We start from the raw sequence: 26,518 nt of genomic DNA, 5'->3' as shown, positions 1-26,518 counted from the left end.
CAGAGCTCTTGCTGGGGCGGTGCCTTTCCCCACGCAGGGAGTGCAGAGCCTGGTCCTAGCCCTGCCAGCCAGCATCCCAGCTGCTTCTTAGGGCCAGGGCTCCTAGGGAGAGGCTGGGATACTCAGGTGCAGCTGGACTTGGAGCATGTGTGTGTGTGTGACCACACTGGGACGGACACATGAAATGCAGGAGCCTCCGTGTCACATCTGGGTATCGCCATGCAGGAGCTGTGCTCGCCTGGCTTGGATGGCCCTGGAGCTGGTGGTAGCCTGTAGGGGGCCCCTAGGCCACGGAGGCTGCAGTCACTGGTGCTTGCTGGGACCAACTAGGTATAGGAAAGGGCAGGATGTCCTGACATCCTCCACCAACGGGGTGCTGGAAGATGGGGACCTCCCTTCCTTAGAGAGAGGGTTGTGTGTGCACGCGTGTGTTACGGAAACACAATAAAAAATGTTATGGGGCTTTCCTAGTGTCTTTCTCTGTTTAATGGACATTGTCTGTCAAACATAACCACACCATTCATAGAAGCCTTAGATCAACAGTTTAGCTATGCAAATTATTTTAATTATTTTTTTAAAAAAACAAACATTAAAATAGTGCTTTCTTCTTTAACATATCCTAGGAGTTGAAAACCGAGGGGTTCTGAGCAAACTGCTGGACAACTTGTCTTTGGATGCACCATGGAAATAAAAATCAAACCCCCCCACAAAAGTAACAAAGCAAATTAACTGATGGTGTTCATGCAAGTTTCTCCAAAGACTTGACAGTGCTGCATCTGTGAGTCATGCCCTCCTGTGCTCTGTGTGTCCACTTCATGCACTACCCTGTGACACTGATTGTATGACCAGCTTGCCCAGATGTCCGTTGCATCCCTGTGAGGCTGTCAGTTTTCCTGTGGATTTGGGGAATGGACCTAGGCAAGGGCTTTCCTTGTCAAGAGTAGCAAGTGTTGAGACCTGCGGGCGCGTGTGGGAGGTGGGAACATGAGCAGACCCCCAGAGCTCTGCAGCCACCCCAGCCCTTCCTGTGGGGGTCAGGGTCATGGGGCTCATCCGAGGGACCCTCCCACGTCATCTCTGAATGGGGCCTGTGCCGGGACAAGGTGTGAAGATGTGGCTGGGGGCAGTCAGCACCGTGGTTGGATGTGGTACTGGTGGCTGCACACCTCTCTGCTCCTCGCCTCTCCAGGAGAGCACCCAGGGCTTCCAGAGCAGGCCCTGGCACATCCCTCTGCTGCCACCTGATGTTCTCCAGTGGTCCCCCAGCAGAGCCTGAGCCGTGTGGCTGTAGGAGCTGAGGATGGCTGCCATTCCGCTGCCATAGGGTGCAGGATGTGCTCCAGGCTGGCTGTTAACCCAGCACCAGGGCAAGGTGTGAGGGCTGTTCCGCTTCCTGCGTGGCCATGGCCTGCACAGCCCTGGCACCCTCCTGTGCTGTGGCTGCCCTGTGCATGACCCGCTGCTGGCAAACATGCACAGCCCAGGCAGCTGCAGTGCAGGGGCCCTGCACAGCAAGTGCCCCAGGGCAGCCCCAGCTCTGCCCCAGCCACCAGCCCTGGGGCCCCTGAGGGAGGGGATGGGCCCTGGCAGAGCCTCGGCTGAGATGGTCACAGAGATGCCCTGACCACAGGGCTGCCATGGGAGCTGGCAGTGGCTGGGGTTGCTCCAAGGCACCTCCTCGCCCACGGTGCCATGGGAAGGATTTCCTCTGCCCCACAGAAGCCACAGGGGGGTGTTGGTTATCCCCAGTGGGAGGAGCTCTCTAAGCTCTAAAACTCCCCTCCCCTGGGGCCTGCTCTTCTCCCTCATCTGCTCTCCCCAGAAGTTTCTCCTCTCCAGCATGTGACTCTACTGCAGAGGGCTCTCTCTTGGTTTTCCTGAGCTTGGAACAGGGGCTTTCCCTGCACGGGTTAAATTCTTCTTTTGCTGCTGAATTTCTGTCTCCAAATGACCTGATGGGAAGCAGCTGCTGGTTCTCAGAGGGGCTGCGGGTGACACTGAGGACAGCAGCGCAGGACTCTCTGCAGAGGGTTTTGGACAGTAAAGAAGATTTCTGAGCACAGCCCAAGGCCAGGGCAGATCTGTGGGGTCCTTGGAAATGGTCAGCTGGCCTCTACACTGGCACCCAGCCCTTGGCCCTTGCCTTTGGTGGGAGGTTTGCTCTCCTGGGGACAGTCGGGTGAAGGCTGGGTACTGCTGTGGGACAGTGCCATGGGCATGGGGTGAGTGCTGCTCTGTGCCCTGGGCTTGGTGGGCTTGTTGCCCCCACTGCTGCTGTGGCTCTTGGGGCTTCCTGGAGGGCTGCAGGGTAGGTGCAACACAGCCCAGCCTGGCCCGTGTTGGGCAGGATCTGCTGCACATTGTCCTGGAGTGTCTGGGAGGGTGGGGTGGTTGGGTGCAGCTACTTGGAGAAAGCAAATGTTCTGGCAAGCAAAGGGTGGGATTTCCATGGGGTCTTCACTAGAAATTATGTGTATTTTGACTTAATGATGTCAGTGAATCATAGAATGGTTTGGGCTGGATCTTAAAGATTGTCTTGTTCCAGCCTCCCTGCCATGGGCAGGGATACCTTCCATTAGACCAGGTTGCTCCAAGCCTTGTCCAGCCAGGCCTTGGACATTTCCAGGGATGGGGCAGCCACAGCCTCTCTGGCTGAAGGTGTGAGGATTGCTGCTGTTTTAGGGGTGGCATCCAGGCCAACAGGGACAAGTGTAGCAAATGCCTTCACAGCTGGTATTTCTTGCCACCCTGGAAAAAATTTTGTTGATCCTGTCTTGGAAGGACCATGGGTGTGGGAGGGCTGGGGTGGGGGGCAGAGGTTGAACAGGGACCATAGTCCAGCTAGATTACAGTGAGGGATGGCTCCTTGCACCTTGGAGCAAGCACTCCCTGTGAAGGGACAATGGGGCAAGTGAGGGAGAGCAACTTCTGCCACCTCCCGGACCACCACCACTGCCTCATGGTGCTGCTTCATGGTGCCCAGCTCGGAGCTGGAGTCTGGCACATCCATGGGAGCCTGAAGGAATCCATCACTGAGTCTCATTTGGGGTTTTCTGTTGGTTTGGGTTGCTTTTTCTTTTTTTTTTTCCTTTTCTTTTCTTTTTTTACTGCCGCCTTAGTTTGTGGCCTGTCTTGTTGTGGTTGGAAAGAGTATTGCTACCGGGCGGGTCGGTCGGTTTGCCCCACGCATGATCATGTGCTTCCCTCTTCTCTCTGTCCAACGGGATGTGCTCGCCTGATCTCCCAGAACAGAGACTTTGAACAATTTGTTGTTTATATGATGTATTTATTTTTACTTGTGTTTCATGTCATTTTTTAAAAAAATAATAAATTGTAAGTTGGTATAACTGCCTGTTGCTTCTCCTTTTTTTTTTTTTTCCCAGTAAAATAAATGTCAAAATGAAAAAAGGAAAGTGGTGTCGTTTGAGGTGGTTGGAGCTGGGCTGGGCATGAGCATCTCTGCACACCTGGAACCCAGCCTCAGCCAGCAACTGTGTCCTGCTGCTTCCAGCAGCACCTGAGCTCCATCCACACCTCGGCAGCCCCCCAGGTGAACATCCTGCCGCCTCCAGAGCAGAGGGCGGCATCACACGGCTGGCCCTGGCCGTGTGCTTATTATTGCTGCGGCTGATCGTCAGTCAAAGCCGGGGAAAGCAAGGACAATAAATATTCTGCAGGTAAATAGCTTTGAGCCTCGGGGAGGCGGCGCGGGCTGCGTGCCCTGGCCCCGGTGCCCCGTGGGGCGCGGAGAGGCGGCGGGGCTGGCGGGGGTTGAGGTAGTAACAGCGAGGCAGCTCTGCACGGCAAGGCGAGACGTGTCCCGGAGCTGGTGCCGACGTGCGAGGAGGGCCCTGGAGAGATCGGGGAGGGAGATGTGGGCAGCCCGGGCTCCCTCTGCCCCTCACAGGCCCTGCGGGTGCCTCCGCACCCGGCCGTTCTTGCTGTCCGGGGCCTGGTGCTGCCACTTGTGCCAGGCCCGCTGCCGCTGCCGCTCCTGCAGCCGCAGGGCGTTGCAGTAGGCGTCCAGGCTGGTGCCCGGGGCCCCCAGGGCCCGCGGGAAGCCCTTGGAGCCCGGCTGCAGGTCAGTCCGGGGCCGGGGGCTCTGCTGGGTCCCTCCCGGCTCAACGCCCTTGCTCCGTTTGTACGGGGGCAGCTCCGCGGCCTCATGCCTGATGAGGCGGAGGCTGTACCGGGTGAGGAGCCGGGAGAAGGAGCGCTCCACCGCCAGGCACTCGTAGGTGCCCACGTCCTCCCTCGACAGCTGGCGGATCAGCAGCCCTTGCTCCAGCACCAAGAAATGTCCGTTGTTCCTGACCTGGGGCAAAGACGGAGCTCGTGGGTCAGTCCTTAGGGATAAAAGCCACCCCTGCTCCTGGTCCCTGCCACCCTGTCCCCGTACCTCGCTCGGGGCCGTCTCCTCGCCGCGCCGCACCAGCCAACGCATCGTGATCTGCGGGGAGCGCGCCAGGCACTCGAGGAAGGTCGAGTTCTTCTCCACCCCAAAAACCACCTTCTGCACCGCGGCTGTCCCTGCGCAGGGGAGGGGGTGAGTGCCCTGAGTGCGGGCTGTGTGACCGGAGGGAGGAACGGAGGGCAGCACGGACAGCCAGCCCGCGGTGGGGACACTGGTTTCCCAGCGCGGTCCCTGCGGGCATGGCGCTCCCTGGGCACAGCTGGCTGCCCCCGCCAGAGCTGGTGCTCACCCTCTGCCGTGTCCTGGCACTGGCTGAGTGGGTCAGCCTTCAGCACGTCCTGGCAGCGGGCACGCCTGTGGGAGAGCAGAGAGGGCTGTGGGATCCCTCCGTGGCAATGCCTCAAGAAGGGGCACCAGGAAGGGGTGGGTTGCAGGCCGGCAGAGTGGCAGTAGGGGTCTGGCTGATGGGTAAAGCTCCAGGGCTGCCGCTTGCCCTTCCCTGCTCCAAACAGCATCACCTTGCAGGGGGGTGCAGGGCTGGCCCGGGCACATACCCACCTCTTCTCGGTGAGCAGGTGTGGGGCGCAGGTCTTGCTGTCCCAGGTGCAGTAGGGATCCCTGGCCAGGCAGCAGTCGGTGCAGGTTTTGCCGTAGAGCTCGCAGCGGTACAGGGAGAGCTGGTGCAGCCCGTGGGTGCTGCTCACAAACAGCTCCTGCTGCTCGGGAAGCAGGACAGGGACAGTCAGACCCACGGCTGGGGTGGAGACCATGGGGGACAGTAGGAGTGCGAGACAGAGCCTGCCGTTCCCTCAATGCCCTGCCAGGATCCTGTTCCTTAAATGTGGGCCCCCTGGGGCCAAGGGACCCGGCACAGTGGCTGGGATCAGCTGGCCTCTGTCCCTGTGCCCAGACTGCTTTAGGGAGAAGCAGAAGGGACACTCACCCGCTTTGGTGATAACTTCATGTCCAGGATGGGAGAAGGTACCTGGAGGGGGAACAAGAGGGTGCTGCAGCCACGTCAGTCCCTACTGGGTGCCCTAGCCTACCAAGTAGGATTGTGTCCCCAGGGGTTACAGGATGCCAGGTCCCTGGTCACCAGCTCCATGCAAGGAGCCTGGGCCCTGGGCTGGCCCCCTGGCATGGGCAGCCCAGGACAGCTCGGCCCAGCAGCCCTGCTTTCAAACCTGAGCTCAGCCCTCCCATTTCAGTGTGGGCTCCAAATTGCAACCCACATGCCCCCTCAGGGACTGGATGGGGAGCTGGAAGATGACTTGGCTCCAGTCTCACTGGCACCCCTCGGTGTTCTTCCGCTGCCCAGGGCGGGTGGGAGCCCTCGGCAGAGAGGTGAGAACCTCCCTGAGAGCGGCAGGGTCTTCCTGCAGAGCCTGCAGGGAGGTGCCGCCGCCACGGGAGGCTGTGTGGTCCCACCCTCTCACTTCAGCCGCCTGTGCCACCCTGGCTGCCTGTACCTTAGTTACGCTGATCTCCTCCAGGCTGATCACCTCGGGGCCGCGGCTCACCCCGCCGGCCAGGGCCACCTTCAGGACTTTGCCGTCATCTGTGAAGGCAGCGGGCGGAGGAGCTGTCAGGGCTGGGAGCCCCCCCGGGCTGGCGGCACCCGAGTGCCACAGGAGCTGCCCGGGGTGGCAGCGCTCCCAGGCCGGGGTGAGCTCCCACCTGTGCCGAGGAAGAGCACGTCGTAGTCGCGGCTCTCCGTGTCCAGCCGGTGCACCAGCAGCCGCCGCAGCCGGTACGGCACATTGACCCGGACCAGCACGGGCTGCCGGCCCTGCGGGTACACGGGCTCCCACATCAGCTGGTGGCTGCGCATGAAGCTGATCAGCTCGTCGGGGAAGTCCTTGGTGGACTGCAGGAGGGGGTCGTACGTCTCACTGGGGCACTGTGTGACACAGGGGCTGCATTAGGGCTAGCCCAGTCCGTCCCACTCCCCCTCCAGCTGCTCCCCGTTCCCTCACCGTGCCGGGGCGGGGGTAGGGGACACGGCCCTTGTATTCCACCCAGCGGTAGTCGAATCCCTCCTTGTGTGCGAAGGGGCCGCTGAAGGCGGCTCTCACGGCAGCCATGGAGTAGATGCAGACGGCAGAGCCACTGAAGACGCCGCTGTGGGGAAGCACAGGGCTCTCAGTGTCCCCGAGCCCACGGGGACCGGGTGTGTGCACACCCACCCCCCCGAGCCCACGCTGTCCCTGTCAGCCCTGGGGTCACGCACAGCACCCCGGGGATGACAGGAATCGTTTTGACACAGCCCGTGCAGCCTGGGGATCACTGACTGTGCCACAAAACTGTGGTTTAGCGATATGCTGGTGAACCAGCAGCAGGGAAAGTGGGGAAATGCTGGCAGCCCTTCCTCAGCCTGCTGGGTGCTGGTGCTGCACTGTCCCACACAGGGCCCTGCTCACCTGGAGACCGTGAAGAGCCCAAAGACAAGGGGGTTCTGGGGGTCCCGGGTGCGCAGGAGGAAAACATCCTCTGCAAAGAGAGGGGTGGAGGTGAGGCACAGGATGCACGTGGGCATCCCGGGGCTGTGCTGGAGGGAGCAGCCCTGGTGGAGCTGTGTTACAGGGCTGGGCACTCACCCAGCTGGTCGAAGTGCGTCTCAGTGCCCTGAGGCCCAGGGATGGAGCACACCAGGCGGGCCTTCAGGAATGTGCTCCAGCGGTTGATGAGGCCGCGCTTCCCTCCAACATCGTTCTGCCAGGCACCAAGAGCCAGGATCAGTCCAGCCTCTCTGAGTCTCCTCCACTGCTGTGCCCTCCTCATTCCCATAGAGGAACACCCCCAGCCCTGAGCTCTCTGCCTGTGGTAGGTGTGCAGTGACACCCTCACATTCCTCTGCTTGGGATGCTCCTTGGTCCACAACAGGTAAAAGCCCACCTGGTGGGACAACAGGCCACAGGGTGTTGGCCTTGGCAACTGACCTTGCAGACCCTGGCCACCCTGGCGTGGATGTGCCGCTGCTCCCACTGCCCAGCATCCATGGCCATCTCACGGAAGAAGATGTAGACTTTATCATCGTGGGGGTTGTAGGTATCAGGGATGGTGTAGGCTCCAACAAATGTGGGCTCTGAGGGGGAAAGGAGCAGCACAATGTGGCCCTGTGCCCTGATCTCACCCTGTGGTACTGCCCTGAAAGCCCTTGGGAACGGTGTGAGGTGCTGAGGGGACACAGAGCACCATTCCCAGTGCTCAGGGTGCGGAACATGCGCTGGAACACAGGTCCCACCAGGGGCTTCATCAGTGCTTCCCCCCAGCAAGGAGAGAGGGCCCAGGTCAGAGCTCTGACCCCAGTGCTGGCCCCAGCCTCTCCCCAGCTGGAAGGAGAGGCCCCATTTCCCACAGGTGCCCCTGCTTCTACCGTGTAGCCAGTTGTCCTGGTTCTGCTCCGTGCGGATGTAGCTCTGCTCGGCCCCATGGACCCAGGTCCGGAAGAAGGCAGCGCTGCTGCCCATGAAGTCACTGGAGGTGCCTGAATACAGCTCCCCACCTGCAGGGTAGGGGGTGTGGGTGGGAAGCATCACCATCCAGCACAGATTATTCCCAGCAGTGCCCTCCCAGCCTCCTCTCTGCTCCTCCCTCCCTCTTACCGATGAGGAGTCCTGTGAAGGGCTCGTGGGGGCTGTAGGGGCACCGTCCTCGCCCCGATTCCAAGGAGTGGGTCACCAGCTGCATGCGGGGAGCCCGGGCACCCTGCCAGAGCCAAGGGGGAGATGTCAGCCCAGGGGGAGTCTGGGAACAAGCTGGAACTTGGAGGAAAGAGTGGGAAGGAGATTGGTGTGTCTGTGATGAACGGGCTCCTCAGGGGGATGCCAGAACCTGGTCCTATGCCCATTGGGACACTCTGACACTCCCAAGCCAGAGCTGCTCTCTCCATGTGAATGCCGGGGCCTGCACCAGGCTGGCCACACTCCAAGGCTCTGGGGCACCCCGCTCCCAGGGTGAAGGGTCCCTTGGCACCTTCTGCGATAGGGATTGTCTGTCCAGGTGCTCCTCACCTTCCCCCTGGCTCCCAGCTGGATGAAGGCACAGACGGGCTGGTAGGAGCCAGTGCCACAGGCGAACACATGGCTCTGGTTGAAGGGCTGCAGGAGGCGGATGAAGTTGGCACACTCGGTCTGCACAGGGGAGATGTTTGTCAGGGCTGAGCTGTGCTGACTGCTGGGGGTGCAGAGCCCGGCCAGAGCCTGTCCTGGCAGCTGCTCAGCTGGGCTCGGCTCCGGCTGGCTCCACAGCGCCATTCCAGGCAGACCCCCAGGCTCCCCTTCCGGCTGATGGGCTTGTTTAATATCAGCGCTGAGCTGCCAAAGGCGACGGGTGGGGGCTGCCAGCCCCACTTACCTCCACGTTCTTCCCTGCCAGCTGGCAGTGCTCGACCTGCTCCCTGGGGGCTGGCCAGAAAATCTGAAACAGAAAGACCTCCTGGATGCAGCTCCTGCTTCCCGCAGCCTGCCGTGGCAGCAGTGGGAAGGGGCTCAGCCAGCAGGCGCTGCCAGGCTCAGGTGCACGGCAAGGACATTGCTCTGGCACAGGTCTGACACCCCCTGAGTCCCCAGTGGGCAGCCTGCCAAAGCAACTCGGAGTGACCCTGGCGTGGGGACAGAGCCTGGGCGTGCCGTGGCCCACCCAGGCTGTGGGCAGGCTCTCCTGGATCCCAGCCTGTGGGAACACCAGGCTGCAGCCCCTTAATGGGATTTTCTTTTGTTGGGCTCCGGCCGTACAGCCGGCCAGCAGGATGTCTTGGGATGACATTAGTGGAGTCACTGCTGGAGCTCTGGGGGCAGCACAGGGACTGGGTGTGACAGCAGGGCTCTGGGCACTGCCTGCAGTCCACCCAGGTCACATCTCCTGGCCAAGCCACCCTGTCCCTCTGGCGCCAGCCCTTCCCAGCAGGGCGCAGCTCCACCAGGGATGGGCTGACCCCACTGATTGAGACATCCTGGTGTAAATGTGTCCCTGGTGAGGTTAGAACAGCCCAGTTCAGAGCACATCCACCTCCACGCCCTGGCACTGGGACAAGGAGTGGTTGCCAGGGAGGAAGAGGCCAGCCTGGCCAGGGCCACCATCCTCCCAGCACTGACCTTCTCAGGCTCTCTGCTGGGATGGTCCAGGTGGAGAAGGAAGATATGGTTTTTTGCTCCCACCATCAGCCAGGCCCTGTCTTCATCCACCAAGAGGGCTTGGAAATCCATCCCATCCCCTGAGGCCAGCAGCAGGCGAGAGCTGTTGGATTTCAGCAGGTCTGAGGAGCACAAACAAGGTGGGAGAAAGGGAAACCCATCCATGAATGACACAATCTGCAGCCAGAGGCTCCATGCCTCCCTCTCTGGGACAGCTCTGGTTATCTATCCTTGCTCCAAGGGTACAAGACATTCCTGCCACTGCCTTGGCAACACCTACCACCCTTGGTGCCCCTGAGCTCATTATGGAGCCTTCTCAACATGCTTAGCTGAGGGAAACAGTCACTCCTACAGAGAGCAGAACTGTGCTGACCTTGCCCTGGCTGGGCTGTTTGCAGGCACAGGGCAAGACAGGGGTTCAGCCCCAGCAGCTCAGAGTGCTCAACTTCCAGCCTGCCTTCCAGAGGATCTCCTGGAGCCCCAAAGCCACCCTGAAACCATGGGCTGAGGATAGAGCAGAGAGGTGACTCACTTGCTGTGACTCCTGGTGTGTTTTCCCCAGGCTCCAGATCAAGGGAATTTACATTAAAAAGGTTTTTTGCTGTATGCTGGGGCAAAGCATCCCTCCAAGGAAAGGCTGGGTGGAAACAGAGCCAACAAAACCTGCTCTGAGCACCTTCTGCACCCACCCCTAAGTCTGTGAAGTGGCTGCTGGGCTCTACCCCATGCACAGGGTCAGGCAGGTGGATGGATGCACTGGGACTGACCTTTGTAGGGGAAATCCCCATCTGTGCCTCCAGTGCCACCCCAACCCAGCACCCCACATTTCCCACTCTGTGTCCTGAGGTGCAGCCCAAACCCAGCATTAGACTGGCTCAGGGAAAGATCCAGGGGTGCCCTGACCCAGTGCACTCCTTTGGGAGCAGAGACAGGGCAGAGGGAAAGGCTCTGCTCTTCTGGCTGCAGCTCCTCCCGTGCAGCTCCTCCCGTGCAGCAGCCGGGGCGGCTCTCCCGGCCCTTCTGGCACGGTTGTGGCCATGTGGGTGTGTGAGGAGGACAATAAGCTGTTGTGTCTTGGTTAAAACTCCGGAAAGAACATCCCTGGGGCCAGTGCTGGTCCATGATGTGCAGGGCCAGGTTTGGGGGGGGTCTGTGGGGCAAGCCCCCCCCCAGTGCAGCCAGAGCAGCGGCACCGACACGGGACTGCAGCAGCTGCCACCCCCCAGCCCTGCTCCCAGGGACCAAGACAGAGCAAACCAGCATTGAGGCAGTCCTTGGAGCTTCCAGAAGTCATAACACATCTCTTCCCTCTCCAGAAGAGGCAGGATGTGGCTGGATACAGAGGGCTGGCTCCTCTGGTGAGGCTGCTCCTGGCCTTGGTGTAGTGCAGGGTAATGGGAGGGGGAGATGGGCTGCACTGGATGAGAGCTGAATGGAGGTGGAATGTGCTGGAAACTCAGGGAAACCTGTAAGATCCGGGCTGAAAGTCTGCCCCAAGTCGCAGGGAGTGCAGCAGAGTGCCAGGAGCAGAGGAAGGAGGCGCTCAGGGCAGCCGGTGCTGGATGCAGCGCGGGCGGACGTGCGGCCCCGGCTGCAGGTGGGGGGGACGTGGGCACAGGCACGGCTCCATCCAGAGGGAACCGGCTGCCCCGGGAGGTTGTCTCACTTCCTTCCACTCCTTTTCCAGGGCAGAGGGGAAGCGAGGCCAGAGCCTGCGGGCTGGAGACGCCACGGATGTCCTCTGGTCCCTGCTGGGCCAGGCAGCGCGGGTCCCTGCCCGCATCCAGCGGCCAGGCTGGCTCCCAGCCGGCCCTTCCCTCTCCCCCACTCCGGGCAGCTCCCGTGCCGGTGGGGACACAAATCCTCCTCTGCCAGCAGCAGCTCCAAGCCACACCAGGGAGCTCCTGGTTCTCCTCCTGCTGCCACAAAAACCACACAGCCCCCTTCTCTCGAGTGCCCAAGGGCTCTCTGGGTGCCAGAGATACAGGGCAGAAGGCTTCCAAGCCATTTCCCACCAGCTGAATGGGATTAACAGCTGAATTCCTGTCCCTTCCTGCAGGCCATTGTCCCTGCTGGATCTCTAACAGCGTGGGTGCATCGTTCACCCTCCTGTGTCTGCCAACGCTCCCAGGACCAGGAGAAATGTCAGACAGGGCTCGGGGAGGGAGATTGGGGTGGGAGGGCAAAGGCTCCTCCAGTACCTGAGTGTAATTAAGGGGAATGGGTACAAGGCTGGTCCCAGTGAATGTCACTGGCTGCTCACTGCCTGACCTGCACCAGCCCTGTGTGAGGACAAGGTCAGGGTGCTGGAAGAGCCCTCTCTGCTGCCTCTGGTAGTACGTGGGAGACCCCTGGAAGGACTCACTGCCCTGCACTTGCACCCTCTGGCAGGTTAATGACCAGGAGGGTCTGAGCCTAACCCCATGGCTCTGCTCCCTCACCAAAGGGACATCGAGTGCTGGGATCCAGAGCCAGGAAGCTGCTGCACAAACCCCAGCCTCTTCTCACCCTCGGGTCATTAGATCCAAACCTGATGCTGGAGAAGGGGAACCGGGGGGGCTCTGCAGCAGCCATGCCATGGCCAAATCTATGGGTGAGCCCAGAGAAACATCCTCTCCTTTGTGTTCACTATCTCCCAAGGCCACGGTGTTTGTCTTTATTGCCGGGACCACTGTGGATGGCCTTGTCCCATCCATCATCTCCTCCTGCCCCTCAGCCACAGCATCCCCCGTGCAGGTTGACCTGGAGCTTCCTGGGGTCACAGCCCGGCTGTGCTGCCCTGTCCCCTTCCCCCTCACAGGCACAGCAGCCCACGGAGGAGATCCCTGGAGCCCAGGGCAAGCTTGGTGCTAAATCAGGCTCTGGCCCCTCACTGCTGTTGGCTGATAAGGGACGTGCAGGGCAGCCCTTGGAGTGATAACAGAGCCCCGTGACCTCCCCGTGCTCCGGAGCACTTGCTGAGTGGTGGCAGCCTCTGAGTCCCGCCTGGCTGCAGATCAGAGGCTGGCAGAGGAGCCTGCGCCAGCTCCTGGGATGTTCCCGCAGGAGGAGCTGGCAGGGCTGCTGTGCCCTCCCTGCTGCCCAGCCTGGGAAAGGAGAGGCTGAGCTCAGGCAGCGCTGGGGCTGACCCAGCCTGACCCGGCCGAGCCCGGGCTGCCCCGTGCGCTATTCTAAACCTCCTCGGGGCTCTGGGCAGGGCGGGAGCCGCTGCTGCTGTTGCTGGCCCCGTGCCCTGTGCCCCATCCTTCCTGTGCTCTCCCGGCCCTCGCTGCTGTCATTTCCTTCTCTCGACCCTGCTTACGTGTCCTCCCCCCGCCCCACCGAGCCTCTGTCCGCCACCCCCATCCGTGCTGGGATCTGAGGGCAAGGCTGATCCCGTGCATGGACCCTCAAAGCCCTCCTTTTATTTATTTTTTTTTTCCTAGGGGTTTTTAAACCTAAACTTCCCAAGGCATTGTGTCCTTGAACCTGCCCCGTGCTGTCCATGAGTCACATCCCTTCAACCATTGTTCACTTCAAGCTTGAGCCCTCCTGATGCTGGGAGCTTCCTCTCCTGCCTCTGCCCAAGGCAGAGGGCTCTTGGCATGCCTGGCCCGGGACACTCTGGGGCTTTGAAGTCAGCAGTCCCCTTTCTGTCCAGCTGCCCCAGCAGCCCCGTCTGCCTCCTCTGGCTCCAAGGAAAGGCAGAGCTGAGTGGTTTCTGAGCTGGGCTACCAGCAGGGCCATCTCCTCACACAGATATCCTGCACCCCTGGGAGGTCCAGCCCTCTCCAGCCACAAAAGGGGAGCATCTTTCACCGTGCTGGTTGTCCCTGCCTGGAGAGCAGCTTCTCAGGGTGATGGAGTGGGCCAAGCATGGCCCTGGAGCCTGGAGTGCCCTACCCATGGGAAAGCTGCTCCACCCTCAGGTGTGGAGAGGACTGGGCCAGCCCTCCCGTTGGTCACATCCAGGGCAACACTGGGGATGTGCTGAGCTGCCATCCTCCAAAGAAACTTGATGTTTTTCACACAGGAGAAGCTGAAAGCAGCTCAGTTGGCCACATCCATGCCGCAGGTTCACGGCAGAGTGAGAAGCTGCCAAGCTGGCAGGGTTCTGCTCTAGCTGCTCAGGCCATTCCCCTCCAGGCACTCCCTTCCCACACTTCTCTGGGCTGTGTTTTGTGCTGTCAGTCTGCCCTTGCTGCATCTTCAGGTCACCAAAGCATCAGGCTTGAGAGGAGCAAACTGTGCCTGCCCTGAAGAACTCATCATGCAAACAGAGAGCCAGATGCAGGGAGGAAGGGAGAAGTGCAGCAGGGAGATGATCTGCACAGGGGATCAGTCTCTCCTGACAGAGCAGGAGGGTCAAAAGCAGGAGGGCTGAGCTGGGGTAGGACTGTGGGGGTGGGAGGCAGAGGAAGAGGCTGGTGACACTGTCCCAGGGCTCAGTGTCCCTGTGAGCTGAAGGCAGGGGACATCCCCAGGGGTACCCAGCTCAGCCCCAGCCCAGGACACAGCTCTCCCAGCCCTCCCAGCAAGGTGCAGACCCTGAGGAACCCCCTTACCTTTGTAGGTGAGGCGGAGGCGTGGGGCGTGCTGCTTCCATGCCCTGCTGCTGCCCAGCTGCTGCAGGAGGAGGCAGAGCAGGAGTGTGGCCAGGGACAGCCAGTGGCCAGGGGCAACCCTCATGCTGGCACAGGGCAGTGGGCAGGGTCTGCTCGCCCTCACAGCACCATGGTCCAGCGCCGAGATGCCACCTCCAATGCCAGCTGCAAGCAGAGAAGGGGGAGGCTGCAGCTGTGGGCACTGGGAGGGCAGCTGTGGCTGGCACCCTCTTACCTTCCATCCCCTGAGGGCTCCAGCACATTCCATGCCTAGGGAGTTCACAGGGCAGCTGTTCCAGCCTGCCCAGGGGAGGTGTGGGGGGTGATGCCAGCGTGCCCACCTCATGTGGAACCTGGGAGGGCTGGGATTTGGGCATCCTGGAGGTGACTGGTGTGAGGGCAGTAGCACCCTCCAACCCTCCAATGGGCTCTCACAGCTTGGGCATCCTCTGCTCAGGCTCCAGTGCTTGGCAGAGCCTCCTGAAGGATCCCTAATACTCATCTGTTCTCAGCTTGGGGTTAAACCTCCTCCCTTTCACTGAAAGGGGAATTCATGTTTTGGAGCACCACCCATAAATGCCATTTCTGTGATCTCTCCAATATCATCTGTGGCTCTGTGTGTGCATGACACATCTCTGGCTAGGATCTCTGAAATTCCTTGTCACCACAGAGCTCTCTGAGGCCACCAGCATCCACTGGCTCCAGGGTGCTGTGGGTTGGTAATGCATACCCCCCTTTGGAGGGGTACAGGGGTTCACATCCTTTAACACCCCCTCTTTAATATCCCCCCTTTGGAGGGTACAGGGGTTCACAGCCTCCCACAGCAGCTCCCACAGCCCCTGCCAGGAGCAGGGCTGGCCTGCCAGCTCTAACCACTTAATCCAGGCTACTTAGAGCTTCTAAAAACCTGGTCCCTACATGGCAGCTCTGACTAACTCCCTCTCTTGCTGCATATCAACTTCTTCCAGTCCCATGACTGAAAGATTTAAAATGAGCTTTTTGGCTCATCCCTGGCCAGAGGCTCTTGGCACAAGGAGCAGGGGGTTCCTGCCATCCCAGCAATGGGATGTGGAAGGGGTGGTGGAGCCAAGTCTTTCCAACTGCCTTGCACAAGGAGGAGTGCTCAGCTCTGCCTAGGGAGGAGGTTTTGGGCTGGTGGGGTTGGGCTTTCTCTCCCTCCCAGCAGCAAACTGTGGTTGGGCTGGATGCAGCTCCTTTCTTGCCCCTTCCCTGCCTTCACTACTGCCTGGATCTCTCTCTGGTCAGCACAACCTGCTGCTGCTCCAGGTCCTTCCCCTGTACAGGAGACCTGGCACCATGCTGGGACATGGGTGTGACCTCAGGGTGGTGGCTGTGCTGTGCTCTGTCTCTCTCTTTAGTTTGGGGCAGCTCTCTCCACCCAGCCAGCCCTTCCTGGGCACTTTTCCACATCAAACATTCCCTAGGGAGGGGACAAAAACCACCCCATGAGCATGATGGGTTTGGCCAGGTTCAAACTGCCCCTGGGTTGTGGAGAGGTGGGGTTCTCTGTTAGGAACCCATCAGCCACGTGGGGATTCACAGGCAGTGCTGCCCTTGCTGCCACAAACACCTCCCCAGCAGGCAGCAGTGACAAGCTGCATCTCAGCCCTTCCCTTGCCCAGCACCTGCAGTGCTGCCCCAGAGCCACCCTGGGCACTCACAGCCGTGCCCTGAGCCAGCGCTGCTGCCCCAAGGGTCACCACAAGGACAGGGCTGGCATCTGACAGGGATTTTTTTTTCCTTTGCCAAAGTGTGTTGTGTTGCGGCAGGACTTGGGAAAATGCTGTCCTCTAATTGAAGGGTTCTATAAATGGAGCTGGGTCTGTGCTAGGCTTGACTTTGGGCTAAGGCAGACTTGGAGGAACCTTTCATGACCCAGGGGATGCCAGGGCAGGCTGGGATTCTGCGGATGGCAGGCAGGGCACTGCTCCTGCCTCGGGACACGTTCACACACGGTGAATTTAGGGCCAGGCATGCACTCCCCTGCACAGCTCAGTTATACCAGAGCTCCATCTCCTGCCCTAGGAATGCCAGAAGCAGGGCTGATGGCAGCAGGAGCCACAGCCATGCCCAGGAGGGTCCCAGAGCCCTGGCAGAGCTGGGCACAAGCATAGGAAAGTGAGGGGTTTGCAGCAGATAAGGAAATAAAAAAACTGCCAGAGGATAACCTCCAGTAAGAAACACTTCCCACGGGTGTCATCCCTCCATGGGTATTTAGGGGCTCCCTCCCATCGTGCCCAGGCAGTGGTGAGGCACATCCAGCTCCTGACACCTGGCTAAAATCCTGGCACAGCCCCCTGTGCCCACAGCCCCTGACACAAGGACATCCCTGGCTGTGCCAGTCAGTGCAGGGACACCGGGAAACAGATCAGCTGGAGGGGAAGAGCTCACAGAGTTTACACAGAGAGGGGGAGCTCGGGTGCCTGGTGGATGGAAACAAGCTGGGAATGATGAATCCAGGGTTAAATTAAACACTCCCGACAGCTTTAAATAATCAACTGTCCAGAGCTGCAACTCTTTCCATCTCAGTTTGGAGAGGGAAGTGCTGATGAGGGTGGGCTGCCGAGAGAAGGGGGGCAGAGGGCTGACATTTCATACTCCAGGCACCACAGGACTCTCAGAGGAGGACTTGGGGGATGGCAGAGCCTTGTTTGGGGGGCTGGCAGTGACCAGCAGTGCCAGGCATAGGTGGCACAGGTGGTGACACCACGGTGCTGGGCTGAGTCTGCCAGCAGTTCACCAGGTGCCCTGGTCCCAGCAGCTTCCCTGTGCCCTCCCTCCCTCCCCTTCTACTGGAGATCTGCAGAAGAGACAGAATCACAGAATGCTTTGGGTTGGACGGGACCTTAAAGGTCATCTTGTTCCAGATGATCACAGGCAGGGATGCCACCCCACTGGGTCAGGCTGCTCTGGGCCCATCCAACCTGGCTGTGAACACTTCCAGGAATGGGGCATCCACCACTTCTCTGGGCAGCCTGTGCCAGGGCCTCACCACCTTCACTGTAAAGAGTTTTTCTTGACATCTAGTCTAAATCTCTCCTCTTTTAGTTGGAAACCATTTCCCCCTTGACCTAGCACTATCTGGCTGTGTAGAAAGTCACTCCCTCATTTTTATAAACTGCCTTTAATTAATGTAAGGCTGCATCGAGTTCTGCACAGAACAGAAGTCCAGCAGGTCTGAGGTTCTGGGCTGTCACACAAAATCCCCTGGAAAGCCTTGCCAGAGAGTGAGCAGCCCAGAGAAAAGACAAATCCCTTCTGTTTGAGACGGGTACAGGAGGGAATCATTTATCCGCGACAGCACCAATTTCCTCCTGACAGCCCCTTTGTGTTGCAATGCCGTGAATAGTTTAAAGCAGCCCAAATTTCGGAGGGGGAGGGCGCTGGCAGTGGGTTTATCAGGCTGTAGATTATCTCTGAGAGGGAGAGATGCCGAGCTGAGCTCCCGCAGCACCAACAGCGGCTCTGCCATGTGCTCGCTGGTTTCACAGCCCCGATTGTGTCCCGATAATCCCCAGCGCGCTCACAGCCTGCTGCCTTCTCCGCTTACACGGGGGGCTGCCAGGGCCAGGGGGCGAAATGCTGCTCCCAACAGCTGGGGCACCTCGAGGGCAAGGAACGGGGGGAGGAGAGGCACTGCACCCAAGTCAGCATCCATCCACAGGGATCATCCCCAGCAGGCCACAGAAGCGCTGGGCTAGAACTCGCCCTGAGAAGGGGGAGCCCAGACCCCCTCCATGAGGCTGGTGCTTCCCAAGATTCCCAAGCAGCCCAGCCCTGGCTCCCAGGCTCCTGAGGCTGTCCTGCCTCTCTCCCAGCACAAGCCCTGGTGTGGGTGATTCCCTCTCTGCCACTTTTGGGAGCCGGGACCAAGAAAACTGAGGGGCAAAGCCGGAGTGGGAGATGCAGAGGACTCAGCCCGGGTGCCCATCCCGCGCACACCTGGGGCCAGCCGGGTGCCTGCCCGTGCTCCGTGCCGTGGGAATGCGGAGCCAGGTGTGAGGGGAGCGGGCACAGCCGAGCTGCTGGCCCCGAGCCTCGGTGAGCGCCCTGCCCGCAGCTGTCCCGGAGCCACAGCCTGGCCCTCCCTGCTCAGCCCAGGGCTGTGCCTGTCCCTCTCCATCCCCTGCGGGATGATGGATGCCCCGGCAGCTGCAGCGAGAGGCAGCTGTCGATTTCTCCAGTGGAAGGACAAAGACACATGGTGAGCCCTCCCTGCCTTCCCCGAGCTGCCAGGCTGGGGCAGAGCCAATCCCTGAGGGAGCCCGTGGTGCTGAGTGATTTGTGGGAGGAGGACGTGACGGTCCCGCTCCGTGACATCAAAGCTGGGACCACAAACCAAGTGCCAGAGCTTGGGTGGCACTGGGACAGCACGGTGTGCCCTGGGAAGCATCGGGGTCCCAGTGAAGCCTTCAGCAACGAGGTCACACACAGATCTGCAGAGACACAGGGAGGAGATTTTGGAGGGGTTGGATAAGGGATTGCTGGGCAGCAGCAGAAGGCTGAGGCTGCTCCAGGCTCAGCCCCGTCAGTGCCATCACACAGCCAGGGGCCAGCAGGATCGCATCCAGCCGGGACATCCCCCTCACTGCTGTCCCCTGGCTGCTGGGAGCCCCAGACCTCCCTTCCTTGCCAGACAACCCTGCTGGAGTGTGCCAACACCACGGGCAGGGAAGAAGGCTCCCAGCTGCTACTGGCAACCTGCAGACCCTCGGGATGTCACCCCTGCCAGCCAGGGGGGCTCCCAGCCCATGGGCACTGGGTGACAGTGGCAGTGGGCAGGGACAGCCCGGGGCTCTGGGTATTACCAGAGGGATAATCCCTCTGACAATACCCAGAGCAAGAGCACAGCACAGTGCTTGTCTCTCTGAAGTTACAGCAGCTGCAGGCACGCTCCAGTTGGGACCACATCCTCTGAAAGCAAGTGGGGAATTGCCAAGCCTGAGGCTGGCCAGGATATTAATAACTGTTTATGAAGGGATAAAGAGCTGGCTTCCCTTAACATCCTGCTAATCCCTTTCTTGAGAGGCTGCTGGCTCAGTCCCCACCTTTCCCTTGCTACTGAGAGGTGAAGGCTGACCTGGCCTGGCTCTTGGGCATCTGGCTGGGAAGGTGGCCCAGCAGTGTTGTCTCAGGGCACAGCGACAGGCACAGTGAAGGGCTGGATCAGTCCCTGCTTCCAGCCCCTGCAGGAATTTTAGATGTTCCTGAATGTACTGCTTGAATGGGACATCAACTGTTCCTCCTCCTAATTTACCCCAAGGGCATCCAGCCCCAGGGAGGCAGCAAGTCCAACGTACAGAGGAGGCTGAATGGAGTCACAGCATTTATTGCACCTTGCAGGTCTGCTCTCACCTAAAATGCTGCCAGAGCACAGGCAGCTCCCAGCACAGGGCAGTGCCACAGTCCTGGTGCCCATCCCAGGGCTCCTGGAGTGGGCAAACCACACTGGGACCCCAGTGGGAAGTGGCAGATTCACAGAGGATTGGCTTCCTCCATGGGCAGAGCGGAGGAGGGACAAGTGTGGGTTAACTTGGTGTATTAAACTCTGGGCTGACTCTGCATACTAAATTCCCAATTTGCCTCCTAGTGCAATTGAGAAGCTTAAATTTCTTTCACAGAATAACAGAATTATAGGGGTTGGAATGGACCTTTGGAGATCATCCAGCCCACCCCCCCCCCCCATCAAGGCAGGGTCACCTAGACCAAGTTACACAGGAATGAGTCCAGGTAGGTTTGAATGTCTCCAGAGAGGGAAACTCCACGACACCCCTGGGGAGCTGTTCCAGTTCTCTGCTACTCTCAATGTAAAGTTATTCCTCATGTTGAGGTGAAAATTTTGTGTTTTGCTTCATGGCCATTACTCCTCATCCTGTTGCTGAGCACCACTGAGGAGAGTCTGGCACCATCCTCTTGGCACCCACCTCTGAGATATTTATATGCATTAATGAGATTCCCTCTCAGCCTTCTCTTCCCTAGACTAAACAGGGTCAACTCCTGCAGTCTCTCCTCAGAAGAGACACTTCATTGGAGGGGGCTTGCCATGCTTTAATGCTGTGTTAAGTACCCAAGAAAGGCAGAGAAGAGGCTGTGCCTGCCTGCTGAGCTGCCAGGCCAGGTTCTCAAAGCCTCGGGGGTCCCCAGAGGCAGCCCTGAATTCCTCAGAGCCATTTATACCCCAGCGCTGAAACCCACCCTTGTCACCTGTCTGCCACATGGCCTGACACTCAGCACAGCCCTGGGGAGGCTCAGGAGCCCTGCCCCACTCAGGAGTTCTTCTCTGGGCTTCAGATTTTCCGGGATCAGCCTGGGCGAATCCCACACGTGCTCAGAGCTGGCAGGGGCTCCAAGGCCAGGGATCAGCATGGACTCCAGCAAGGGGCAGCTTTGCCTGTGCTCCTTGCCACGGACTGCCTGTAAAGCCTCCGTGGGTGACCCCTGGGGTTTCAACACAGAGCTCAGCAGCCCTGGGGCACCAGCTGGAACCCAGTGCCAGGGCTGCTGCCCCTTGGTGGCCTCTGGGAAAGAGGGGTGGGTTTGGCTGGGTCCTGGTGGGACCCCTGCAAAGGATTCCAGCAGAGACCCAAGGGCTGGGAGGAACAGCTCCATCCCCGGGGTGTCTCCAGGGAGAGCTAGCACTGGGGAAAGAATTCCTGTTTCCTGGGCAGGCTACAGCCTGTCCCAGCACTCCCAGGACAACGCTGATTGCTTCTGAAGACGCCAAGACTTTCTGCAGCAAGCCCACACGATCTGCAACATTGATTTCCTTCATTCACCTCGGTATTATTGCTTCCCACCTCCAAACCTATCGGACAGGGATGCTCAGCACCACTCAGAGTGCTTTTAGCTTGGCCACATCTCCCCGTTCCAGGCAGGAGCTGGCCATGAAACACCTGCTATGCTGCCCGGTGACCCGGCTCATGAGCCACTTCACCACTGCCAGCCAGCGACACGGCTGCGGGTGACAGTCCCGGGGCCACCCTGTCCCAGCTGGGCCACACGTCTCCCCCGACACTTGAAAGCCCGGCCGTGTTTTGTTTTCATCAGCGGGAGCGCTGCTCCCGGCGCTGCGCTAATTGGAACAGGCTGGGCAGGCGTGGGGGGCTCCGCCGGAGAAAGTATTTTAATGAGGATGGAGGTGCCTGACCCGTTATCTGCTTCTTCTCAGAGCCTCTTGGCCGGGCTCCCCGGGAATTTCAGCCTGGATTGCCGGGTAAGGGCTCGTCCTCGCAAGCCTCGGAGCCCCGCGGAGCAGCGCGCTCGGCAGCGGGGCCGGGCTCTGCGGGCTCCGGGGGCACTGCGGGCTCCGGGGGCACTGCTGCCATCCCTGCCAGCCCTGCCAGCCCTGCCAGCCCTGCCATCCTCTGCGGGGGCCGGGCCGGGCTCTGCGGACTCCGGGGGCACTGCTGCCAGCCCTGCCAGCCCTGCCAGCCCTGCCATCCTCTGCGGGGGCCGGGCCGGGCTCTGCGGGCTCCCGGGGCACTGCTGCCAGCCCTGCCAGCCCTGCCATCCCCCAGCAGCTCGGCAGCGGCCCCGGGAGCTGCCTGCCCCAGGGCTGCAGCTCCTGTGCCGGGTATTTCCCAGGATCGGGGACCAGCCGGGACCTGGCATGGACGCGGGGCCGCTCACCCCGGGCAGCTGCTCGGTCTCTCTCCCCAGGAGAGGCCGGGTGGGCTCCGGGCGGTGCAGCGCGGCTGCAGGGCCTGGGACAGGTCGGGCGCTGGGCTGGTGTCACAATGTCACAATGTCACAGCGCTGCTCTGGGGGAGCCGGGGCAGCCGCAGCAGGGTGCCCTAAAGCACAGGGCTCCCCTGCTTTTGTCATTTTTTTGGTCGTTTCCCTTTCTTTGTCATTTCCCTGCCCTGCAAACACGGAGAAGCCAGCCCAGAGCTTGGACACCAGTGGGGATCCCCCCTCCCAGCACGGCTCCTGTGCAGTGTCTCCAGAGGGTCAGAAGCAGACAGCGCCCTGTGCCATGTCCTCCTGCCCAGCCCCTGCCTCTCTGCGCCCATGAACCCATCTGCACCATGATGGTTCCACCATGGAAGGCCACCATGGCTGTCATTACTCTGGTGTGGGGCTGGGGCACACATGGATTGTGACCTGCTCGTGGCCAAATGGGCAGCACAGCAGGGCAGGGATTGACCCCAGGTGTCTCATCTTCCCCCGAAGAGCAGCTGCTCATCCTCCCAGAGCCCAGGGCAGCTCAGCACTGAGCCTGAGTCCGTGCACGTGGCTTTGGCACACGGTGGCAGAGCTGTCACTGTCACTGCCTGCCTGCTGGGGGCACGCACCGTGGGAAGGCCAGCGCCCCCCCAGAGGACAAGCAAGGCACAGATTGAAACTGAAAGCCCTTGTTTCCCTTTTCACACTACAAAGAGCTCAGGCCGAGCTAGCTGACATCAGTGATCTCCTCCTAGAGAAGGGGGAAATAAACCTGGATCTGACGGTGGGAGAAGCAGGGGAGTTCCTGCACACAATAAATGGCAGCTCGCCAGCACAGAGAGCAGAACAATAACCCCACACAGCTGAGTGCTTGTGAACAGTGTCCTTCCAGGGAAACCAGACCCTGGGTAGGCTCCCAAGCCAACAGGGGCTGATGCTGGCAACAGTTGTGCTCGTGTCATGCCATGCTGATGGTGGAGAGGGGTTGTGCTGGTCTGGAGCACATGTATGGCATCCCTGCAGGTACAGAGGAGCCAGGGGAGATCAGGGGGTACATGGAGCATGGAGGTGGCAGAGCCCAAATATCCTACAGCAACTACACTGGGGAGTAATAAAGGCTTATCTCTGCCAGGAGTAGAGAGTGCTCCCTTCTGGGTACCACAGAACCTCTGCCATTCATGGCATCTACCTGCAAGGAGGTGCTGGGGCTTTATGGCTGGGTTTTGGGATAATCTAGTCTTTAGGGAGGGAGAATGACTGGGTGCCCTGCACTGTGAGTCCAGCCCTGTGACTTACACAGGTCCTTTCACCCTCTGTGCTTCAGTTTCCCCAGGTAAAATGTTCTGGAGAAGGTACAGCCAGCTCCTGAGAGTAGGGCAGGAGCAGGGAGGCATCAGGTGGCTTGCAAGGACCAGAGAGGACCAAGGATGGAGACCCAGTCCAGGGCAGGTACCACTGTTTTCATCCTCTCTCCCTGTTCCCACTCCCCTCTTTGCTCCCTACTCCAAGCAGTGGGGAGCACAATCCCCTGATCTGATCACCTCCAAATGGGGGGGCTCCTCAAAAAGGGCAGGTGAGGCTGTGTCCCCCTATTCTCCATCCAAAGGCCATTCCTGGCTGCCCCCCAGGCCAGGAGGTGACTCAGCTGACTGATCTCTGTGGGTTTGGAACCATGTGAGGCCTGTAAGGATCTAATTGCCCTGTGCTCTCTGAGCCACCTCTCTCTGTAATCCCAGATGGAGTGGGGAGAGACCAAACTTGGAGGAAGAGGCAGCTCCAAGAGTCTGGGAGCCAAAATTTACAATAAATCTTCATGCTTGCAGTAAACAGCCCCTGAGAGGGTGCCACAGGAGCATGGCAGAGAGCCAGGCAGCAGGACCCCCATCTGGACCCTCTGCCAGCCCCGCTGGCTCGGGCTGGGCTTGGCAAAAGGCAAGAGATGCCAAGGACCCCAGACTTGGCTCCCCCTCCCTGTCCTGGAGCTGGGTGCTGGCAGCTGCACAGCCTGGGCATCACCTTGTCCAGCCAGATGAGATGGCTCAGGCTGTGGCAGCTGCTCTCCAGCCTCTGTGCACAGGCATGGGGGTATTTGGGAGAACATCTCACATCCTTGGGGTTTCCTGTTTAATTCTCAACCTAAGGAACTGCAGCAAATGATCCCTGTCTTACACGCTTGTGGAATTCAGTGAGATTAGATTAGGGGTGAATTCTTCCCATATTTCTTATAGGGCTGATATCTCTGCCCTGGCTTTCGGGTTGACTTCCCCATCCCCGGCTCATTAATCACCGGGGTGTTTGTGTCTCTGTTGTTTTCAATAGCGTTAACTCAGCAGGAGCAATCTGTCCGTTCCAGCAGCCCATCGTGTGGAGCCAGTGACCCGTCAGGGCTGCCTGACCCCTCCCTTTGAAGGCCGAGCGAGGAGTGGCCAGCAGAGAGCTGGGACACGCTCCACTTGGCCAGGAGAAGGCTCCCCATGGCTCCTGCTCGGGGCGCGTGGCCGGCATGTGTGCGCGACGGCCGCAGCTCTGGGACCACAGCTCCTGCAGCACTTCCCCCCTTCCCTTGGGCACGCGGCTGCAGGACAGGAAAAATGCTGCTTTCCAGTTAGCAGCATTTCCCTGACAGTGCTCAGCAGCTGGATCAAAGCAGTGGTTCCTTAAAGGCAATAAAGTCCTTAACTAAGGGCAGGCTCACTGGAGCTGATTTCCAGTGGGCATCCCATGGCCCGGCTGCCTTCTAGGGCTGCCACACACTCAAGAGCTGTGATTCATGCCAAGGGTGGTCTTATTTCAAGGACAGAAAGAAAAATTAAGACAAAGAGGGTAATTTCTAAGTTCTTCCAGTGTTTTGTTATTTGTTTCTGGGCATAAACAACCATTCAGCCTTCTCCTTCCTCCCTCACCCTGAGCATCAGCCCCTCACACCAAAACCCACCCATCACTCTCAGGACACTCAGGCATGCAAGGCTCCTGACTCCTGGCCCTCCATCCCCAAGATCTGTGATGCTTCCAAGCAGAGGGATCATTAGTTAAGGGACTCCTTTGGAAAGCACTCGGCATTTCTCAGCTCTGTTTCTTTTCTGCCTGCTGTATCATTGACCCGAGTTTCTGAGAGCTGAGGCGTTGCAGAGGGGGTTGAAGCAACACACTGTCCCTGTTCCAACAGATTTTATAAAGCCCAAGCAGAGGACGATTCCTTCACTGATCAGGGAGGCTGGTTTTTTCTTCTCCTTACATCAAGAATGACACAACCATTTTGGAGGCAAATGATTGATTTTTATCTGGTGAGGAAGGAGAAATCTGACAAAGTTATCTCTGAGCAGTGGCAAAGCCCCCGGCATGGGCTAGAGACCATTGCCCAGTGTGGGTTTTGGGCTGTTAAACCTCAGCAACAAAGCAGAGCATTGAAGCTGAGAAACCCTAGAAAAACCAGCTCTGGAAACAGCTTCAGTGTAGTAAAAAAGCACAAAACCTCCTGGGACCCAAGTTACAGCATTAAAGATACAACAAACATAGAAGATCAGGGGATCAGAGTAAGGTGATCTTTAGGGTCCCTTCCAACTCAAACCATTCCATGATTCCATAAAGATTGGTAGAACTTCCCATGCCATGCTAGGGCAAACAGAGTGGCAGGGTGAGCTCTGCTCTCCCCGCAGGGGCTGGGATAAGCCCAGCCACTCGCGGGTCACTCTGCACGAGGCTGTAAAACACAAACGGAGCTGACAGCGCAAGCAGAACTCAGGGCTGATGATCGCCGGCTCCTGCTCCCCCCGGGAATGCCGCCCCAGGCAGCTCTCACGGGGCCAACCAAGGCAGCCCTGAGCAGCCCGGGCTGCCCAAGCTCACGGACAATTAATTAAACCCATCGCTCATTACTCACCGGCCAGCGGGCTCCCAGCGGCGATGCCCACCCTGCTGCCGCTCCCGCGGCTCCAGCGTCTTCTCCCAGTGCAGGCAGAGCACCTGGAGGCTGCGGGAGGAGCCGGAGGTGGGAGGACAGCCGGGGGCAGCCCCTCATTCACAGCCAGCCCCGGCTGCGGGATCCTCCGTGTCCCCTCCATGCGCACAGCGCAGTTGCCATCTAGCGGTGCGGGAGCTGCCGGGCTTCCATGGAGCCGCAGGGAAAAATATTCGTGTTTTCCCGGGAAGTTCCATCCCTGCAGCTCATGGGGGGCCCAGCTCATGGAGGGGGATAGGAAAGCACCGGCTGCAGCCCTCCTGCTGTGGATTGGGAAGGCAAAGAGCAGTGGATGGGAGAGGCTCGTGGACACGGGCATCGGGGCTGGAAAGCTCTGGTCCATGGGCAACTCCAGAGAGAAATGTGATGGAAAGGCAAATCTGGGAGGATTTGGGGTCCAATGCAGAAGCACGGTGCAGCAGGAGCAGACACAGATGCCCAAGGACCTGATGTATTAACTACGGATTTCCCCTTGAATCCGTGTTCAGTTTTGGGCCCTTCACTACAAGAAGGACATTGAGGTGCTGGAGAATGTCCGGAGAAGGGGAGAAGGGCAATGGAGCTGAGGGCTTAGTCTGATGAGGAGGGGATGGGGCAACTGGCGGGTTCAGCCTGAGGCAAAGGGGGTACAAGGAGTCCTTACTGCTCTCTACAACTCCCTGGCAGCAGGGTGGAGCTGGGGGGGGGGGGGAGTGTTCAGGCTCTTCCCCCAGACAACAAATGTGTTGTGGCTTAATCAGGA

The 26,518-nt window shown here is 59.6% G+C and overlaps 2 protein-coding genes across 2 annotated transcripts in view; one reads left to right on the top strand and one right to left on the bottom strand.

Annotated features, from left to right (window-relative positions):
- RAD54L2 (RAD54 like 2) overlaps window positions 1–3,347 on the top strand; it is a 68,750-nt gene extending 65,403 nt beyond the window's left edge. The window contains exon 23 of the mRNA XM_036390777.2: window positions 624–3,347. Within this exon, the coding sequence (XP_036246670.1) occupies window positions 624–691 (68 nt within the window). The 3' untranslated portion in view covers window positions 692–3,347. The remainder of the gene's footprint in view (window positions 1–623) is intronic.
- Window positions 3,266–25,743, bottom strand: LOC118691549 (semaphorin-3D-like). The gene is made up of 18 exons (XM_036390778.1): window positions 25,699–25,743; window positions 14,094–14,297; window positions 9,511–9,671; window positions 8,771–8,833; window positions 8,428–8,547; window positions 8,020–8,122; window positions 7,791–7,919; window positions 7,354–7,499; window positions 7,012–7,126; window positions 6,835–6,904; window positions 6,391–6,535; window positions 6,092–6,314; window positions 5,884–5,972; window positions 5,358–5,399; window positions 4,973–5,130; window positions 4,704–4,768; window positions 4,400–4,530; window positions 3,266–4,315 (listed from the first exon to the last, which is right to left on the bottom strand). The coding sequence occupies exons 2-18, from the start codon at window positions 14,215–14,217 to the stop codon at window positions 3,902–3,904; spliced, it is 2,298 nt and encodes a 765-aa protein (XP_036246671.1). The 5' UTR covers window positions 14,218–14,297; window positions 25,699–25,743; the 3' UTR covers window positions 3,266–3,901.
- Between the last annotated feature and the right edge of the window lie 775 nt (window positions 25,744–26,518).

Source organism: Molothrus ater, chromosome 11 (genome assembly GCF_012460135.2).
Source record: "Molothrus ater isolate BHLD 08-10-18 breed brown headed cowbird chromosome 11, BPBGC_Mater_1.1, whole genome shotgun sequence".
Classification (NCBI taxonomy): domain Eukaryota; kingdom Metazoa; phylum Chordata; class Aves; order Passeriformes; family Icteridae; genus Molothrus; species Molothrus ater.
This window is presented reverse-complemented; position numbering and strand designations above follow the sequence as displayed.

Bases quoted from the DNA above. Each gene is read 5' to 3' on its own strand.
- LOC118691549 (XM_036390778.1), bottom strand. From the start codon at position 14,217: ATGAGGGTTGCCCCTGGCCACTGGCTGTCCCTGGCCACACTCCTGCTC. The intron at 8,548-8,770 runs GTAAGTGGGGCT...TCCCCTGTGCAG, and splicing joins TGGCAGGGAAGAACGTGGAG to ACCGAGTGTGCCAACTTCAT. The intron at 6,315-6,390 runs GTGAGGGAACGG...TGTGTCACACAG, and splicing joins CCTACCCCCGCCCCGGCACG to TGCCCCAGTGAGACGTACGA.